Source organism: Rissa tridactyla, chromosome 2, assembly GCF_028500815.1.
Source record: "Rissa tridactyla isolate bRisTri1 chromosome 2, bRisTri1.patW.cur.20221130, whole genome shotgun sequence".
Taxonomy (NCBI): domain Eukaryota; kingdom Metazoa; phylum Chordata; class Aves; order Charadriiformes; family Laridae; genus Rissa; species Rissa tridactyla.
In genome coordinates this window covers 152,148,697-152,169,425 of record NC_071467.1, presented here as the reverse complement: position 1 = coordinate 152,169,425, position 20,729 = coordinate 152,148,697, and the positions used below count along the sequence as shown (strand labels likewise).

The 20,729-nt window shown below is 41.2% G+C and overlaps 1 protein-coding gene across 3 annotated transcripts in view; it reads left to right on the top strand.

The window, feature by feature from the left end:
• NRP1 (neuropilin 1) overlaps positions 1–20,729 on the top strand; it is a 114,983-nt gene that overhangs the window by 31,656 nt on the left and 62,598 nt on the right. For all 3 annotated transcript variants that reach the window (XM_054189441.1, XM_054189439.1, XM_054189440.1), the window contains exons 4-5: positions 14,967–15,148; positions 19,832–20,059. In XM_054189441.1, the coding sequence (XP_054045416.1) occupies positions 14,967–15,148; positions 19,832–20,059 (410 nt within the window). The remainder of the gene's footprint in view (positions 1–14,966; positions 15,149–19,831; positions 20,060–20,729) is intronic.

The window sequence follows — 20,729 nt, the reverse complement described above, 5'->3', positions numbered from 1 at the left end:
GTAATTTAGAAAGTCTGGGGGAAAGACGTCCAGCCTCTCACACCTGAGCTCAGGTACAGGAAATACCCCTCTTCAAAGAAGAAATCCTTTGAATCCATTTGCCCAATGTGTTTAGTCAAGAGTGAAGAAGTGTGGATAACCTGCTGGGGCACCCTGCCAGGACACACCAGAGAGTCTCCCTTAGATAACCAGTTCTCCAGAGCAGCAGGATGCTCAGCACAGGGTAATTCAGACCTATTCTGGTTCCCTCAGATGTCAGACAATTATTTTCTGCTTAAAAACAGACTCTCCCCCAAATTTTTTGTTCTTCAGACTCCTTGTAAGTACCCATTTTAAGGAGCTTAGGGATATGCAGTAGCCTCTTTCCACACCTAGGGATTTGTGCAGAAGGCTTATTAATACTTTGGAGTATTAATTGTGTAAATCCCTGCACATCTAGACAAGACTACATCCATGAGTATTTCTGGGTTATAAAGAAATGTTTTTACTTGTTATAATGTGCTTAGTAGAACAAGGTTTGATGTAGTGGTAAGAGTAGCAAAATGCCATGTTTCACTATGAACATTTTGAAACAGAAGCTCACAAAAAAAACACACAGTATTTGAAGTCTCTTTGTCCTTCTTGTTCATTGTCCATCTGCAAAGGTAAAAATTTTAAATCAAAGCTAAAAGGGTTAGGAGTAATAATGCAGAGCTGTCAACTAAATATGTCAATTTCAAAAGACTTATTAAATCACAAATTTAATGACAGTATCACTAGTACTGTAGCCATCTCAGTTCATCCAATGCCTTCAAACTCTTTCAGCGAAATATCAATATCTGACTTTCCAGACTGGGAAACTGAGGCACAGGGAAGTTTACTGACAGTTGGCCTCACTGAATAGCGATGGCATAGGAACAGAGCCTGTGCTTTCAGCCTCCCAGTCCAGTCTCTGCCCACTTTCTCCCATCATTTCCCATCTCCCTAAACTACCTCAGCCCCATCGTACTGAGGGCCGTCTAGGCTCACATTTGCTTGCATATGAAGCATGAAATCTCAACTCTTTCTTTAATGTCCTGGCTTTATGGCCCTGTTAGCTACTGTGTGAGCAGTACGGAGCTGTAACAGCACAGAAAGTTTACAGGTGACTAAACAGGACACTGGGCAGCATGGCCATCCTGCCCGATTCCCTTCCAGTGCTCCTGCCCTCCCAGCCAGTGGCTCTCATTAAAGCAGGATGACTCCCAGCTTCCAACCTGCCGCATGTTGGACATATGCATCCGTGCTGCAGTCAAAGACGTGACTGCGGCATCCATAATGGTTCCAAATCCTTACCCACTTAGTGACAAAGCTGCGGTGGCATAGGTTTTATTGTCCCCAGTAGGAACGTTCAGCACTGAACAGAGTCTATGACATTATTAGTACCTCAGCCAGTTAAATAAAAATAGTTCAGACATGTGTCCCTGCGTTGTAATCACATCTCCAAATGCAAGAATAGCAATTTTCAGTAGAGTTTATCACTGCTCTGAGCAACACTGTTAACAAGCAATATTGTTATTTTCCCAGAGCATAATGCTGCATAGAAACCTTACTCAGGTTCTTTCCAGCTGATACATCCTTTTGTTGCTGGCATGAGAGGCTGTTCCATCATCCTTATCCCTGTGGGGAAAAAAAGAGACAATCCTTCATCAGTTCTTCTCTTATCCCTCTGCTAGTTCTGATTTTTGTGAATTCCCGTGTGGAATTTTCACGGGAGAAGGGGCAAAGGTTTGATATATGTCTCAAAGTTGCTTGGCTGGGTTGGTTCCTACATTAGACGTGTGGGAATCAAGCAAGGGCAGAGGATACTTTGTGGTATCTGTTTGAGGGGAAATGTGCAGCAGTTGAGGAAAAGCTGAAATACGGGCTGTTATATGCCAAGTACATGAAAATTCAACTCACTGGAGCTGTTTCAGGAATCTGTTCATCTCAACATGTGTCGGTACTGTGAGTCAGGCAGGATTTTGCCTCAGCAATGGTCTGTTAGTCTCCTAACATCCCTTTGTTCAGAGGGGGAGAAAGGACTGGCTTTACAGCGCCCCTGAGACCAAATCCAGGTTAAAGCTAATGAGGAATGCGTACGTTTAATTTGTTAAAGGGTTTTTTCTGCATGTTTCAGGAAAGAGGGGGGATTATTACCATTTCACCCCTGTAATAAAAAACAGGATCCTGTATCTTGGAAATGTTTACAATGCAACAAAATGAGGTTATGTTACATTGTAAAATTTTAAAGGGGACTATGTGCTGACACCTAGCCTGGGCGGCATGGAACACATGAGCTGTTCAGACAGGAAGGGTTTGTATTTAAAAATTATGAAAATCACGTTTCAGTTTGAGAAAAACAAGTGCTCTTCACAAAAAGCTTGAGATTCCTGCAACTGCGTGTCCTCCCCCTGCCAGGTACCAGCTGTTTGTATTCAGAGTAGGGGATGAACACAGTGCGTGTGTCATCTGGCTCGAAGCTGGGTGTGATGTTGGTTATTTGGGTACCTTAGCGCTGAGGGAGCAAAACCGCAGGTTTCCCTTCCATCAGCATGCTACGAGGTGTCAGCGTCGGGCTGTACGGCTGGCAGAGGGAGGACGGCTCCAGCGGTGCCCCGTGCGACCTGCCGTGCGCCCCGGGAGCTGCACCCCCGCAGGCACAGCACGGGAGGGTTTGCAACAGAAGGATGGAGGCTACGCTGCCAAAAGGAGTCCCCAGTTCCTTCTGAGCAAGCCAGACATCTCTGTGAGCCAGCTCAGGGGGCTCAAAGTGAGGAAAGGGATGGGGCATTATCTCATTTCCTTCCCAGACTTCCTACTACTGTTTTGGGCAATTTATACCTTTAAGAATGCATAAGGCAAACAAAGCTTGTTCTCCCTAGTGTGCGAAAGGCTGCATTATTAAACCGCAAAGGAAAGCGTGGTGTTATCTCGCTCAGATTCTCTGCACGTACAAGAGAATCCGGCCCAAATATATTTCATGGCTTGTCTGTCTGGGTTAGCGTGCTGCTTGCCATGAGTGAGGGAGAGGAAAGAATCAATGCCTGATACCACAGGGTCTTATACAGATTGTTCTTGTATGCTTATCACTACTAAGTAGACAAACAAAAGTAAAAGCATTAATAGATACCTGACTAGAAGTGTAAACGAAACAAAAGCCATCAAATCAGGATTTTATCCATTTAATTGCAGAGTAGGTGTTTTCATCAGCCATGTAATGATTTATTGCCTTTCAAGGCTTATTTATTGTAATTGATTAATGAAGACTTATAGCAGCACTCTCTTAGGGGTAACACAAGGAAAGAAGGTGCAACACCATTTATATTTGCAATTCATTGAGTTACTACAGATCCCCTTGATATATCAGGTAAGACATTATTGTAGCTCCATGTCAGACTGTCCACTTCCCTGAGTAGAAAGCAAGGACAGAAGCCTGACCCATGAAATGCAGAAGACAAATCAACATCATTATCCGATGCTTTCTTGGACCTAGTAACAGCCCTTTCCTGAAGACTGTGTTTTTCTGGATCACAGTTGTCAAAGCAGCTAGCACAAGGTTGAGAGGGGGTGGTTCTAGGAGAACATTACTGCTGACCTCAAAAGCAGCAATTTCTGTGTGAGTGTGTTAGTCCTGACTTAGGTTTTGCACTGCTCTGATTCCAAAGGCAGGGGTCATCTCACAGCCATGCGGCTCCAAGCAAGATTTAGCCTTCACTAAGTATAGGTCCAAATGCTCAGCAGATTTAAGACAGTGTATCTCAAGAAGTTGCACTGATGAGGGAGGAAAAGGAAGTGTAAAGAAGACAAACTCGGTCCCATCTAATGAATACTTCCTTGACATTTGTGCAGCTCCCGCTGGGGATTTGAGCTGGTGCGCATGTATGCGGTATGGTCCCAATTACTGAAGCCCACGAGCTGTGTATGTGTTTGTGTTGCGTGTATGTTCATTACCCTGCTTGCTTTCACAAGTAAGTATTTAGTACCAGACGAAAACTACGCAAAATTCTTTAGCAGACACTTGTGAGTTCTGGCAGGTTTTCAACTTAGTTTTCCATTTTAAAATAGCATAGGCCGATCCGCCTCTGATGCAACTCCACTAAACTCTGTAAATTTGTACCAGGGATGATGCTGATCTGCTGTGCACGTTTTCCTTCCTGTAAGTCATTATCACATGCCTCTCTTTCTAAGAAAGACATTTTTATGAGAGGTGGATCACTGGGGTGGGTTTTTTTGTATGGCTGGTTTGCCCCATGCTCCAGCTATAATAATGCAGTTTCACTAGGCGCTGGGTCATACGGCTGACCTCAGCTAACAAGCTGTTCCTGTTTTTAGGCTACTGGGAATGTTTATTGGCCACTGTTTTCCTCCATTCTAAACACATAGTTATTTCTCAAGACCCATATAAATCATAAGGTCACAAAACTCATAAAAACTGTGACATTTTCTGTGATATAGGGTACAAACGAACTAACTTCAGGCTTAGCAGCTTTAAACATCCATGGTATATTTTATCATAATATAAATACATTCATTGAAGTTATATATACTTTTCAGTTCAAGGATACACACAATAAAATAGTAATAAAATTGCTCAATAGGACAAACTTTTATATACTGATGTTTCAGATTGGTACAGTTTAACTGTGAGCTCTATTACAAAAACAATGTACTGTAACTCTGTATAAGTTTAACAGAAATACCGATCTGTTTGCAATAAATGTTAAGTATTCACGTACTTTATAAGAAAATGATGCTGAGGATGCTATTGAATTTCCTAATGTAGATTTCAAGAGCCGAAACTCATGGGGAGGTCTGTACTAACATGCTGGATTGACACACTGATGTGTGCAAAACCCAACTACACCTATAAGGAAACATACTAAGTTATCAATAGGAGTTTTATTCATAATGTCTGTACTGAAATTGGACAACAAATTAATAGAAAAGCATTAGTAGCAATTACTATAATTACATTTGCATAGAGGTTTCCACTCTGCTTCCCTGTTCTCATTTGCTGTAGCTGGTTTGAAATGCACAGCTCCCAGGCTGAAAGTTTCCTAGGCTGCTCCTCTGTTTGAGAATGAACTTTGGAAAGAAACCGCTAAAAAAGATTCAGGTCCTTTTTTTTGTGCAAAGAGTATAAAAATATATACACAGAAACTCGCACACATACGTGCATACACATGTCCCTGTTGCAAAACAGAAGAAGAAGAACCGTGGGAGTTTTTCAGGCAGCTCTTCAGCCACACTTACTTACATCAGGAGGCTGAAATTTGAAAGCACCGTCCACAAGGAAATGTTCCTTGCGCTGTTCTTGTGAAATATCACTTAGATTTCACAAAGCCAGGGCTGCTTTAAAGTTGCCGGCTATGCATATTACTCATGCTGCTTAAGGGTTGTTTGTTGAAGTGGCAATGTACACAACCAAATGATTTTGTGCTGAGATAACGGCCCGCCAGGAAACACGCAGACATGGTAAGTGGGTTGATCTCCGAACTACAAATGCTTCTCATTCAGCTTTGTGTGCCTCCTGTGCCAAAGAGCCCTTCTAGATGCTATGGCCAGGCACTTTGTCTTTCCAAGTCTGTATTGTATGAAAGAAGTAAGGAGAGGTGGTTTTCAGCTTTAAGTGTTACAACAGACTGCTAAAGGTCTTCTCAGCATTATGAGAATATTTAGCTAGTGATGCCACACAATTCACACACTTTAAGACTCCATTTTCAATCCAGGAAAGCCTTGAAAGTTTTCATCACCTTTCTATAATTCAAACTTTTTTCCTTGGTGATAGTTTAAGAGAGTCTGCCCCCCTCCTCCCCTAAAACAAAGCACAGGAAAAGCCATAATACGTGTACATGATTAAACACTGACAAGTCAAAAGTTTCAACAACAAAGCTGTATTTTTTCCGATAACTCTGCTTGTTTGTATGTGCGGCTATATACAGGTTTTACGTACAGTCTCAGCAAAAATCAATCCACTCATTTACATGTGTCACACTTTCAGGCCCGGAAGACCCATAGCAATCATTGATATCAATACAGACTAGGTATGTGAAAACACTAATCCCACAGTGGATTTTTCACTTGGCCAACAGTCTGTCCAAAGGGAATGTGATGCAAAAATCAGAACAAAGGGAACAACACTGAGAAATATTGAGTTCCAAGTGCCTAACGCTGCATCCTTAATACTCTCTTAATATAGTTCCTAACTGGAAATAAATGAAAATACTCATCATTTTACTGCATTTACAGAGCTTCAGGACACAGTTGCCATGGAAGAAAATTGCCATAACTTGTGTTCTCAAGCTGATTCTTATGTCTGCAATTTCCTTTCTCCTTTAGCCTCTTTTGGTTTTGTTAATTGTGGGTGTTGCTCAGAGAGGTTGTAGACAGCCCACAAGGGACAAATATTTGAGTTTCAAAAGCGTGGAACTTATTTTATGTTCTGAACTTTCACAGTTTCTGTGAAAAGCTAACATCTACCTAATACTTTTAAAAGTCAAGTTCCTAAGGTTATGATTAATATACCACAGAGATCCCAACAGGATAATTACAAATTAATCAGCAGTTCAGAATTCCCAAGCGGAGTGCTATAAGGTTGCCATCACTTTAAACATTCCTTTTCTACTTTCATGGAAAGAAAAAGAAATCAGAAATTATTCTGGTCTTCGTTTGATACAACTCTGTTCTTTAGGCATTCGAGGAAGAAAACTTGAAGCTTCTATAACTTACCAATTAGGCAGGCTTTTTAGTGAAGTCAGCACTGTACGCTAACAGCACTAATCCAACCACGAGTCATTAAACTAGTTAGGCACATGAAAACAATGTTTAATGGATATAGAGACATACAGATAGTGTTGGACTCCTTGCAGCAGTGTGAGTGCGTGTGTATGCCTGAGTCTTTGTATGCAAGCAATTTAGTCTAGTTCTCCTACAGAAATCACACAAACGTATTTGTGAAACTGTGTGAGACTTTGCAGCCCCTTCTTCCAGTCATTCTATGGCTTAAGAACACTTCCAAGTTTTGAGCCTCTGTTAAGGAGCTTTATTCAAAACCCAGAGAAGCCATTAGGAATCTTTCTGTTATTTCAGGAGGAGCTAGACTGGGCTCTTATATTTAAAACCAGCTATCTAGGCTTTGTTCCTTGCTGTTCGCAAAATTTCTGGGAGACTGTTGGCACTCAGTCTCTCTCTTCTGTCTCCACATATGTAAAATGAGAATGACAACTTTACCTCAGAGGAATGTTGCAAAGCTTCACTTATAAACAGATTGGCATACTTGGATGAAGTTGCTCAACTAACGAGAAGTTTTCTGATTGATGGGCGTCTCCTGGGAGGTCATACAAACGAAAACAAAACTCTTAATTGAGTTTTTCAAAATAATATTTTTTGGCTTACGAGCACCTACTCTTACGCAAGATGACTGCTTCTGCCATCTTTTTTCTATCTCCTGTCACCTGGAATATCTTTCCGAATCTAACCATGTCAAATTAGTGGCTAAATACCAAACAAAGCCAAGGCATAAACCTCACACCTGAAATGTCCATATGAAAGAATATAAAGTTTAAGGTATAGTGAGTAATATGAAAATTACTTTTAATTTTCTTTTTCCAGTTTCTTAAGCCCTTAGCTGGCTCAATGTAGATAAAGTAACTATGAAAGAACCAGTAAAAATTAGACTGCATTTTATTTTGTGAAGAGCACTGGAAAGTTGGCAAGAGGTAAGATTTTGCAGTGAAATGGGGAGGTGAACAAGTTGTAAATGACTCTAATATCTTCCAGATGGCATATTTTACTCGGGAACTGAGTTTAGAGTAATTAGAGGCATGTGAATTTCCTATAAATACTAAACTTCACCCGTATGACACTAGAAAGCTCCTTCGTCTCTGAAGTCTTTAAACTGCTAAGTGTTTCTTTTTCCCCCACTTAAAGTGGAAGTCATGGATTTGTAAATTTGTCTTATTTGACAGACAGAAACCTTTTTCCATGAAAAGATAGCATTTTTGTATGCCAGAAAGTTATGAACTGAAGTTCCTTGCTGAAGAGGTTTAAAATTGAATGTTTCTTCCCAGAAGAGGTTTTCATTTTTATATACTGGGATCATTATATTATAATTTATTACTGTATGTGGCAAGCAGTGAAATCAGTGGAGTTTGCCCTGACTTCAAGATCAGACCTTTTCGTTGGTAAAATGATTTTTACAGATAGATATGCTGAAGACCTTAGCAGATGAATTTTGCTTTTACTTCCCCTAGGACATTGCAAAATGGCAAAACCTGCCCCACAACCTCGGATTCTTCTTCGCTTTCTGTATGACATTGTTACATTCATTCGCAGAATGAATCCTGGTGTTCACATTTCTGTTGAAGAGTTTTCCAGGTTTTATTTGGTGTAAATAGAATAGAACTAAATAAATACAAGGTAAAATATTCTGTCACCACTTGCACCCTCTTTGGCCATATATCAGTGTAAACTGGCTTAGATCCATTGACATAAGGGGGCTAATCTCATTTGCAGCAGCTAAAGATCTGTCTACTGTTCTCAGTGGAGCTGTATAGATAAAAGTGCAGATATAATCTTGCTTATTTCGTTCAGATCTTCAGTTCTGCCAGTCCCAGGTATTCAAAAGGCAGGAGCCAAACAACCAGAAGCATGTGATAAGATGAAGGATAATCAGATTTTAAAATAGTAGTGATTCTTTTTATTACTTCTGGGTTTTGAAGTTTTATTGGTTAAGGTATGTTGTATTTCAGATTCCTTTGTTCAGCAGAGAATTAAAAGCTTAATTTTAAAATGAAAGGGCAAATCCCAAAGCATTAGGTGATTCCAGAAACCAGTGTAATAACAAAACTGTTGCTACCGTTAGTCACAATCGAACTGGTACAGTGGGTAACTGTAGATCTTCATCAATGTCTTTGTTACATCTTTTGTCTTTTTCACTACAACATTGTCTTGTACTAAAATAGACCCTCACTAGTTCATTCTTAATGGAGACCCACTGTCAGTTAATGGCATTAGTAAATTACTGAACAGTGGCCAAATCCCAATGGCCTTATTCCCAGAAATCTCTTAGGTTGACAGGACCTTTGTATGAGTAACTTCAGTGAATTTTGGCCCTGGGTGAAGACCATAAAAACATCAGCTCACAAAAGACCAACGGAAACAAAGGCCCCCCAGACTGACAGGGATTTCAGTAAATTACAAATCGTTAATCGATTGCAAATTGCGTAATTAAATATCCAGCACTTTAGAGAACTGTGGGATTCAGATGATATGTTGTCTCCCGTAGAGGGCTTCATCTGCACCATGAATCCAGTACAAGCAAAACCAGTTTAAAAGCTTCCTTCCATGGGCACTCGCTCCCACCTCCCCCTTTCTCATGGTGTTTGCTCTGCCTGGCTGGTGGTAATTCAGCTGTATGTGTGTCCACACTCGGCGAAATGATCTGTTGGGCTTTTTAATTGATTTGAGAGAGAGACAGACCGAGAGAAAGGGAGAAAGAAAGAAGGAAGGCAGGAAAGAATAAAAAAAAGGTCCCTTCACTCATTCTGTCAAAGATAGATCCACACCAACAGTTGACTTGGCAGGATGGAGGAGGACTTCTCCTTTGGGAAGACCACAGTGTGTGATGGGAGCGAGAAACCAGGCAGGAATGCACCATGCAGGACCCCATGGCACCAAGCACGCTCGGAAGGGGATAAAAAAAGCCAAAAAACCCTGCAGTTCCTTGCAGTTCCCATGCATCCCAGTTCTCAAGGAGTGCCTGTGCCCTGCTTAGGCCTGGTGGCTAGCTGCCGACGCAGCCGTCATGCCGGATCCTCTGAGACCCACATGGTGCCTTAATCTCCATCAAGTTGTGTTTTGAGGGCCACAAATGGAGAGTTATATCCTCTCCATGTGGATACCTGCATGCACAGTCCAACTGCCAGGGAAGGCTGACGTGTCTCCATGGGAGGGGGCTGCCCCTCCAACACCCATGAGATGGGTCACTTTGCCCAGGTGGGGCACAGGAGGCCCTGGAGAGCAATCAGGCTGCACAGAGGCTTGGATGGAGAGCAACCCGACAGATGCTGAGGTTACAGGCAGAAAAACAGCCCATTCGGGGCTGTGCTTAATTTTTTTATTTTTAACACCGTGTACTTCTTTTTCTTGTTGCTAATAAACTGGGATTAAGGTTGGTGTCTCTCGAGTGCCTGCAGTTCTTAAGCTTTTAGCTCTGGGATACAGATTGCCTTGTGCCACAAGCACCGCAGTAAATCCCACACCGCTAACCCTCAGTCACTAACGGGGCACAAATCCATGGCGCAGAACAACTCGGAACTCTTTATTTAGATTTCCTCTTGCAATGCCTTCTGTTCAGCTAAAATGGAGCCTTACAAGGAATTAAAAAAAAAATCTTTATAAAATAAAGGCAAAAGAAAGATGCATACTAAGAAGCAAATTCTCAGAACCAAAGGTAGTCTGACCAGGGTGGATAATTTGTGTTGGGGAGACATTTAGCAGCTTGGTGGACGTGGAATCAGAGCGATGAAAGAAACAGAGGTAGAAAATCTTTTCATTCTAACAGGTGAATAACCAAAATACTCATAACCACCCTATAGATGCATACCATAGTAGGCTGCAGAAAAATATGGCATATTCAGATGTAAATTATATTTGTATATGCTTCACTGATTGTTTCATAAGGTAAAATGGCAGATATTTAGATTTCAGCTTAGTTCTGCATACGTCTTGGGAAGGAATTTTTTTAGGCAAAAGGCGTAATATCTCACTGCCCTAATAATAGGAAAATGTGTCGAAGTGGAGCGTAGCTTGGCAGAGGGCTGGCTCCAGCAGCAGGCAGGGCTTCCCAGACTTTTCACTTCACTTCCTGCAGTACAAGGTGCTATGGTGCACTTCAGGGGTCTCCAGCACGTTCAGAACTGAAACCAGACATAAGCACTGTTATCACCTACTAGAAACTGGAAATAGAAAATTCACCAAAATCTGTATTCTGCAGCTGTTTATGTTTTTCATTGCCTGGTGCTCATTTTATAGGTATTGCTTGGCCTTTTCCTTGGACCCATAACTTACGCTTTCCAAAATAAGAGCAAGTTTTTTGCAATGCCAGCAAGAATTCATAGAGGAATTCTAGAGTCCCTCATCTTTCCAGTGGGAATCTGTCCCAGACATTGTTCTACTGAACGATAAAATTAGGACCGTCTAGTAATGGCATGCTCAGGCCCGGGCTGGGAGGAGCGGGGGGAGCGTGCGAGCCCTGCAGTGCGTTTCAGCAGGCTCCCACCCGAGAGCCACGCACGGCCCTCGGTGCAAGGTGCAAACAGAACGTGATCAAAAATGAGATATCCAGAAAGAGTCAGACAAGCAAAAAGGGACCGCCATGAACATACCCACCAATTACCCCCAGCGTCTCCTGTTTCTGCACATGAACTCCTGCTCTCGTCTTTCACCTGAAACCGCACTCCATGGTTAGCGCCATGTTTATATTTACATCTATGTGCCATAAACCCTAAAGGACTATAACATTACGAGAAATATTTGCCACACCATTGGCAGCAGTAACTGAGCGAAGAATTGCCAAGTGGGAAATCCAAATTTGCAAACTCAGTATCCTGGGCTGCGCGCCAATACTGTCTGGGCGCTGCGGAGGTGACACATTCAGTCTCCTCACAGGGGTGCCACTGTGCCAACTGCATCCCTGGCACAGCATCTTCTCCTGACAAACTTATGGAGAAGAACTGCTACCAAGTCCAGAGGGAGATGCAAGCTGCTTTCTGAGCTTCCTTGGCAGCAGCTCCATTTGCAAGTTGTGACTGTACTTTCTCCTATTTACAAGAACAGTTGTTTGTGATACACTGTGGCCTCTGGTAGGATTTTGAAAAGTGCAAAAATGACAGAAGGACATTGGTTTTCAAGTATGAACTAGTAAAATCCAGAGTAATTTCATTTCCCTCAGAAAAAAATAATATAGATGCTCACTTATAGCAGCCCAGATATCAGATGCTGCCACCAGCGTGGGACAATCCAAATCTATTTGTTAGCTGACAAGTGAAAGACATGATTCTTAGAATATGAAGGTTGTAGGGCTGATCTCTAAAGTTTCCCCTGTTCAAATCGCACTTCGTACCTATTGTCTTACAGCCAAACTTCTTTTCCGTCTGTCAGTAATTTTTCAAAGCAAAGAAAAAAAAATTGAAAAATCCTCCAGTCTTCCACAGGGCTGCATGACCTATAACTTGCAAAATCCATTAGAAGACAGCCTTTTAGTAACCAAATTGTGTCATTTACAATTGCACAGCAGCCAGAAAGAGCACCATAAATTACAATTCTGTCACTATAAGGGACAAAAGAAAGGTGTGGGCAGGCTATTGCTATAAAGGAGGAAACCTGGGCGAGTGATAGAATTTAATTTGAATAATTTTTGCTGAATGTACTTCATATAATAGTAAAATTGGTACTTACAGGTTAATTATTTGTTTGGCTGTATCCAAAATACTTAGTAAGACTGTAAAAGATTGTTTATTTTTAAGACGTAGCAGAGTAAAAATACTGAATTCAAACCTTTGGGTTTTTTTTTTTCTTTTTTATACATGAAGTAAAAAAGCATGTAAAAATTTGCTTAGCATTTTTAGTTAAAATTTTTCACGTTATTTAATAATTCAGAAATAGGGTTCTTCTTGATATTCATTTGAAAAATTACCTACTGTGGAGGCCTGAGCAATGAATGGTGCCTGGGCAACCAGTGAAATAAAGTCATCATGGAGAGAAGAGCAAAGACTGTCACTCAGATGCTGTCGGTTTATGTGGTTACTCTTTCTCTTTAACAAGCAATTAATTATTCAGAGAAAGGTTGTCTTGTTAAAAATTCTCAACATTCATTTTTTCCCGGAAGTATAAAAACTAGCAGCCTGCATTCCTGAGTGCTTCCAATAGGTTTTGCAGGGAACCCAGAGCTGGTATTCTTAAGGACATTTCTAAAGGAAAAAAAAAAATAAACCCACAAACCAAAAAAACCCAATTCTGAGGTCCTTTTACAACTCTCCTCTCAAATTTCAAATCCTGTTATACATATGTCATAAAGAAATTACAGAAAGAAGTCTTAATTTTTAAAAACTGCAGGTTATGTAAAGTATCTGTAACAGTGTCTCAGAAATGCACTTTTCCACTTTGTGTTTCCACCAATCTGCAACGGGGCAGCGAAGCTAACTAGCTGAGCAATTGCTACTGGAAAAATCAAATACATAGGAGGAAACGCAGTTAACACAATATTTCACATATGTTAATGCTTACAGTTCCATCAGTGTCAGCTTTATTTTCTACTTGATATACACCAAAGCTGGCACAGAATTTTAACTGATGAGGTAATGTCATTTTTAATTTAAGGAGACTTAAGCCGTCCACTTTAACTAGTGATATCATCTTTGCAGTTGTCTCGCGGGGCTTCATGTAAACATAAGTAATGTGCCCTGGACGGTTTGGAGCAGGGTTGTTAAAAATGACATTGGTCATCATGAAGACATTTTTTTCCTTTGATCTCTTTAAAAATGTCAGGCACACTTTATTGTCCTGTCACTTTTAGCTCTTCCTTGTATATTAATATGCTCGGAAATTTTCAGGGAACATAACAGTAGAATAAAGGTCTAAACCAATTAATGGCAACAATTTTAATGTCGGTCGTGGTAGGATAATGAAAAGTAAATGAGATTGTCTGGCTAACAGCAACTTGTTAAATAAACCGGCAGCAGGGCTGAGACACGAAGACGCAGGGGCAGAGAAAAGCCTTTTGCCGCAGTCCAAAAGAGGCTCAGAGCACAATCCAGGCTCCAAATGCCACCACCTTTTCGTAAAAGATTAAACTGATTCTACAAATTGCGTCTGCTCCTCCTTCCCGTCCGGGGTCGAGTGAAATCATCTGCTAATAAAACTTAAAAGCAGACCTGTCTCCGCACCTGCAGCTTCTGCCTCCCCATGGCTTGTATTCTGCCTTCTCTCTGCTGTCTGGGTGCACGGAGCTGCTGGGCTCTCCTCCGCCCCCCGCAACCCAACCCGCCCCACCAAGCCCTGCACATTGGCATCTCTGGTGACAGGGCTGAGGAGCCCCAACATGACTGCTCCTCCCAGACAAACCTTTACCATCAATCATTACTGCGTTAGTATATGCTTTCCCTTATAAATGGAAATTCCTCCTTATCAGTTCCTCCTTAGGAATGAAGCAAGGAACCAGGGGAGGGTTTAGGCCAGCCTGTTCAGTAATCACGCGCTCTACAAGTACGAATATTATAATGTGCACTTCTTGATTCAAATACCTAAGCAAAGATGATTTCTAATGAAACAAGTTCTGTCTGAGAAAAACCAAGTGCTGTGACTGGCGGGTGGACTTTGTGATTTGCTCAAAACTATTTGTCCAGCTAACAAGGAAAATAACAGATTTTTCTACCGCTGATCTGAAACATGGTGGAGTTTTGAATAAAATCGGATGTTTAGGGATTTATTTATTATTCTGTGGACATATGTTTGGAGGACAGCATATGGAAATCAAAGTATTGTTCATAAAGAGCTCCAGCCAAAAAGACATTTTTGAATTCATAACAGAACTTCACAGTTTGAAAAGAATGCTATGCATTATGTATTGATAACAACACTACACAGACAAAGGAACACAATTTAATAATACAGAATTGTGCTCATGAGATTTCCTTTTTTTTTGTTAATTGGTTACTTTAGCTGACATTGTCTGCAAGCATAATGGACACCATTCTTCCTAATAGTTCCATGTTGCCAGATGATGTCTACAGACATAATGTAGTCCATTTTAATTATTTCATTTTGCTTACATCTTTCAGCATAATGCATTTTCCAAGCAAGCTAGCATTTTTCTTGATTATCTATGTTGTGTTATGGTTTCTAAATTAATTAGGTCTCCTTCTTTCCTGGAAGTTAAAAGTTTCTTCCTTCCATTTATCTACCAGGTATGATTATGTTGAAGTGATTGATGGAGATAATGCTGAAGGACGCTTATGGGGAAAGTACTGTGGAAAAATTGCTCCCCCTCCTTTAGTGTCTTCAGGACCATATCTTTTTATTAAATTTGTTTCCGACTATGAGACACACGGAGCAGGATTTTCTATACGCTATGAAGTTTTCAAAAGAGGTGAGAAACGATTCATTGTTATATAGTTCATAACCTGTGATTTTTTGCTTTCATTCACCGTAATTCTTTGGGATGGAGGGAATACATGAAAATGCTTGAAAGGGAAAATGGTATCAGGCTTGTCATTCTAAGGCGGGGCATGTATTAGTGGGTGTAAATCATTATGAATCAAATGGGTCAGCTGCATCTGAGGATTGACTCCTCTGGGTGTAATGTGATAGTCTTCATCAGCTGTTTGTTTTGACCTTCTTAAAACCATTAGCTTTCTTCCTTTTTTTTTTTTTTTGGTGATAATAATTACTGTATGATTTACAATGTTACTGCCTTAACACCATTGTAACCTTCTGAGTCCCTGACTTATTTTGGTTAGTGTTTTGTTCTGCGTTCCCGAGAGATGGCTGTGGGTTCAGAAAGGGCCAGAGTACACGTGGGCAGCAGATGATGGGGTTGGTTTTTTTTTGCTTTCACAAATCATGTTTGGGAGGTAAAGGAGAGGAGAAGCTCACACTGTTCACAGGCATGACCTGCTGGATGCTTGTTACCAGGGGCTCAGTGCCGGTGAGCACAGGTAGCTCTGTGTGGGGCACAGAGAAAGCCCAGAAGAACAAATAGTCCAGAATTAACCAGACCTATAGACAGTCCCTCTTTCAAAACTGTCTTTCCGAGTCAGAATCTAGAAGGGGAGTAAGATCTCTTTTTTTGGCATACACCTTCCCTATACCTGGATGGAGATAAATAATTCCTATATTCCATGCCTGGATAATACAGGACCAAAGCTCATAATATATAAAAAGGCAATAAGCTTAACTTTATAGAAAAGAAAAAAAAAAAAAAAAGACTTCACCATCAATGTTTAGGGTCATATTTACAGAAGCAGCTCAAAACTCCAGATTTACGATGCACACCACTCCCAGACAGTGCCCCATTTTCAGAACCAGTTCAAGTCCCTTTTACGCACCTAAACCAGAGCTGGCTTTTCAGCTGCGTTCAGCACGCGCGCTTGGTGGCAGCTGTACTGTTAATGAGGAGAAGCACGGTAGTGAAGTCTCTTTTCTATTGCATGCTCTTGCTGCTGCGCACAGTGCTAATTGGGGCCACAGACCTCTTGTTCACCATCTTCCCTGTCTGTAAATCCACTCTTGGATCCCAGAAATTCTTTTGGTGACCTGCAGGGTCACATTTTTTGAAAGAACTCAGCATCCAAATGACACCAAGCTTTCCTGAAAAAATATCTCTATTTATTTTGGTGTCTTTAGGAGGCTAAATTCTTGAAACTGTGTCCCGAAGTTTCTCAGTGCTTATATGTACAGTACCATCTTTTGTAAAGAACAAGGCTGAAATACAAGAACAAGTGAAAGAACGACCTGTGAAACAATCTATTTTAGCAACTGAGCGTTTGCAGGAAAAAAGCTTTTATTTATTTCCTAACAGTGTAGTGGCAACTCAGAGCTCTGACAGGAATGTTGTGTTTATTTCCTTGTGTGGTCATTTACATCTCTCAGTGATACACATTAACCATGTTAAGATGGCATTATGAATGTGATTTTATATGCACAGAAGTCAGAAAACTCAGAATTATGGCTCCCAAAGCAACTTTAACTCTAGTTCATTCCACATAAACTGTATATTAAGGCAGGAAAGTTATCACCAGGTACAGTGTTAGAAATGCTGTGTGTACACAAAGGATACAAGTTATAGTTGCTGTGGGAACCCAGCCCTTTTTAACTTTTGAGTTAATGCATATATGCTATTCCAAATTTACATTTTAATTTCTGTACCGAATAAAGCTGACCAGTTTACCCTGTTACGCAGGTGAAGCTCAGTTGCTCGCACCAGACTAATATGCTTCATTATAGCATATTCACAACTTAGCTCATCATTTTCCAGGTATAAGAAGTATTAAAATGATCCCAAGCCCAAGGTCCTGTGGTGCTGACCTGAAGGCTGATCTGCATTCCAGCACACAGTATATTTTTGCCCATTATTCCTGTGAGAGCATCCTTATTTTTTGAAAAGAAAAACTGCATTACACTACCTGTGTCCTAAGCTGAATTCTAAACCTGAAGCTTAAAATGCCAAACACCATGGAAATTGTAAGGAGAGACCAGCATATGTAATGACTGCGATAGATGGGCTTTGAGAGTAGGAACTGCTTTTACTTCTCATCCAGCTCCTTAGCCAGAAAAACACTGAAGAAGTTGAATTCCAGACTAAAACCTTAAAGCCATATTGCCCAATGTTTAGCCCATCTGAAATGTCCATCATTTTGGCTCGGGCAGCCAGCCTGTCTGAGGATGGATGAGTAGTCTATTCACTAGAAGAGGATCTACGCGGTTCACACTCAACATTCCTAACTGTAGTCGAGTAAATTTATGGTGTAAACTGAAAGAAAAGACAGTGTCAACCAGGAAGACAAATGCTTTTCTGGCTCAGTGACACCTGCAGAAAGCAAGTGAAATTATCTCCAGTGCCATCTCTTTCTCTTTCTTTGCTCTCTCTTTTGCCTCCTCTCTCTCTTTCCTTCAGTTCAACTCTCTTCCTTTATTTCATTCACATGCCCGCATGTAGTTTCTCCACCTCACAAGTACCTATTCTGTCCAGTCTCTGCTGAAACCTTTCCTGGCAATTTTCCGTGAACATCACCCCACGGCGCTCCTCATAGCCTTAGTCCTTCCTGGAGTTCCTTCCTTCACAGTGTCAATAAAGGGTCAAAATCTGCGGAGGGCACTTCAGTGAGGCAGCTCTTCTGAAAACAGTTTTTGTTTCTTGCACCAGATTGACTTGAACATGTTTAAAATAAAGCAAGCTGGTATTGAGATACCATGTGTGAGCGTAAGGAGCCTGACGATTGTGCACTCACAGAGCCAGGATCTGGCTGTATTTAATAAAGCAATAATGATTCTGGCTTGCATTTTATATTGCATCTTTTATTGGATTCCAAGAGGAGTACAGAGCACTTTATGCTATGAATGGCATAGCAAAGCTATTTTATCCTGGAACAGCAGCTACTGGTGGGAGTGAGGAGCAACACCAGAATATAACCCTCCTATACATGACAAGGAGACGAGGGAATGACAGGGAGAGAAGAGAAAATATCCAACTAATGTGTAAGGGGGCGATTTAATTATAGGCAAAATGTAATTTCCCAAATTGGAATGGGTCAGGTTACGTGACCATTAATATCTACATCTTCCAAAATATGCCATGAAGTGCTCTGAATATTGATGTGGTAGCTCAAGCGTTTCCTCTCAGTGTCTGTTGAAGGACAAAAATACCTGAACCGACTAAATTCATTTAGACCTCTCTCTCGCATGCTGAATTTAGCTGGGAGGTGGCCAAATCTGTGGGGGGTAATATGTTTGGCACATTCACAAGGAAAACATGTTCTATGGTGAAATAAGAGTATTCATATATGCAACCAGCCAGACTGTTTTCCTTCAATGATCTGTGTTAAGCATTGGAAATCTTCTAAGGCTCCTGACTACAGTCTCTAAGGATGCAGGGCATCCTCATCCAAATTGAAACCTCGCGCACACTCATCCTCCACCACAACTCTGTCGCCTGTGCCCTGCCTATACTCCCTGTCCGAAGACCTTCATCTCAGCCATCCTACCCAAACTCCCCAGGCCAGCTGCTAACCACCAGTGCCCCAAATCCTGTAAATCACTTTCCATTAAATCGAGAGCGTCGAAAGTCAGAGAGGGAGGGGTACCTGTGCTGACCCCATGGGAGGATGTGTAGGTAGTGCCTGCGGCTGACTCTCAGCACACCTGCAGATGTGGGATCCACGGAGACGATTCCTAAGGGACCTAAATAAAGGAGAAATGTGACCTGTCAACAAGAGAGGAGCTCCAGTTTTAGTCCCCTGTATTCACAAAGGCAAATCCAGTGATCTGGCCTTTTATACCCTTGCTTCTTTACTGCCACTTTCCTGCTCCACCAAAAGCAGTGTTTGGAGCATCCCATTATGCCACGGTGGGGACATTGGGGAAAGCTGGTGTGTCAACATTGACATTAGGTGACTTCTAGCAACACGGCCTGTAATCACACAGTTTATCATGCCTGCACTAACAGCAACATTTTACTGGTGCACCTGTGTCAACACCACTCAGAATGAGTCACTCACCCTTGGTACATGTACGAATTACCTTTCACATTTAGTTTGTCAAGGAGGCATAGGTCACATCTGGCAGAGTTACTGAGTCAGTGCTCCAGGAATCTGAAACCACTACTCCCTCTACTGAATTCACTCACCCGCTTTTGTAAAAAATTCTATTTCACCAATAAAAGCCTGTCAGCCATAAGATTTAAAGATTTGAGCTTGAAGGGGCTATAATTATTTCTCTAGGGCTCTGTCGAGATTTCTGCAGCTTACACTTTCATTGTTCCCACATGACTTTGTATTTGTCATAATTTTTTCTAGAGCTGGTACAAGTTTTCATATTGTTCCATACAAATTGAAAATTGGAGATCAGACAGTATATGCGAATTGCGCTTTAAAACCTGACTATCAATAATAGGAACAAGCTGGCTGAATGATTAATACAGCGATTAAAATGAGGTGTTTCATTGAAAAGCCACCTTTGCTGCTGGAGAGACAATACGACCTAATTGGTTTTCCAGCTAACTACTTTGTTTAGTAGCATAGTGTTAACCCAGGTGATTTTTCTCTTTCTCTTACAGGACCTGAATGTTCCAGAAACTTTACTTCATCGAGTGGAGTGATAAAGTCCCCTGGATTCCCTGAAAAATATCCCAATAGCCTTGAATGCACTTACATTATCTTTGCACCAAAGATGTCAGAGATTATACTGGAATTTGAAAGCTTTGAGCTAGAACCTGATTCAAATACTCCAGGGGGAGTGTTCTGTCGCTATGACCGATTGGAAATCTGGGATGGATTCCCTGATGGTAAGAGAAAAATGGACTGTGATATGCATAACCATTACTCTGAAGTGGGCTGCAGAAGGCATATTCTCATTTTTTTAAATGTCAGAGTAGAGAGGTTCTTGCTAGATTTATGTGAAAAGAGTCGAATTAAAGAGAAATGGGGAAAATGCTCTGTAAATTCATTCAGTAAAGCATATCACAGTGTGAATGATTTTTTTTATGAAATATGTTTAAATTTGAACAGTTGGCTTGGGGAAAACCTCTATTTTTAGAGGGAATATGTGATGGATGTCCTACACTAAAATAAATTAAATATGAAGCCTTATAGTGGATCCTCAAACTTTCACAGCTAACACGGGTATTGTCCAGAGATTTCCAACAACTTGCACAAACTGGACTTCAGGTACTAACCTTGCAGCTTGAGGAGGAACCAGGGTACAGACCAGGTGTCAAAGCAGAGAATTTCTTTACCGGGGAAAATGCGGTGTCTATACAATTGAAATCATAGTGACGAAATGATTACCCAGGTCAGTAAACAGTCGTTGAGTTATTCATTCAAGTGGCTTCGGTGACCAGGCACTGCAGGGTTTCCTCCGCTATAGTGCTCTCTCTTCCAGCAGTATAAGCAAATCCAAAGGTTTTAGTTTAATTTGTTAATTTGTAATCTCTGATTAGCTGGGCACATGTGTCA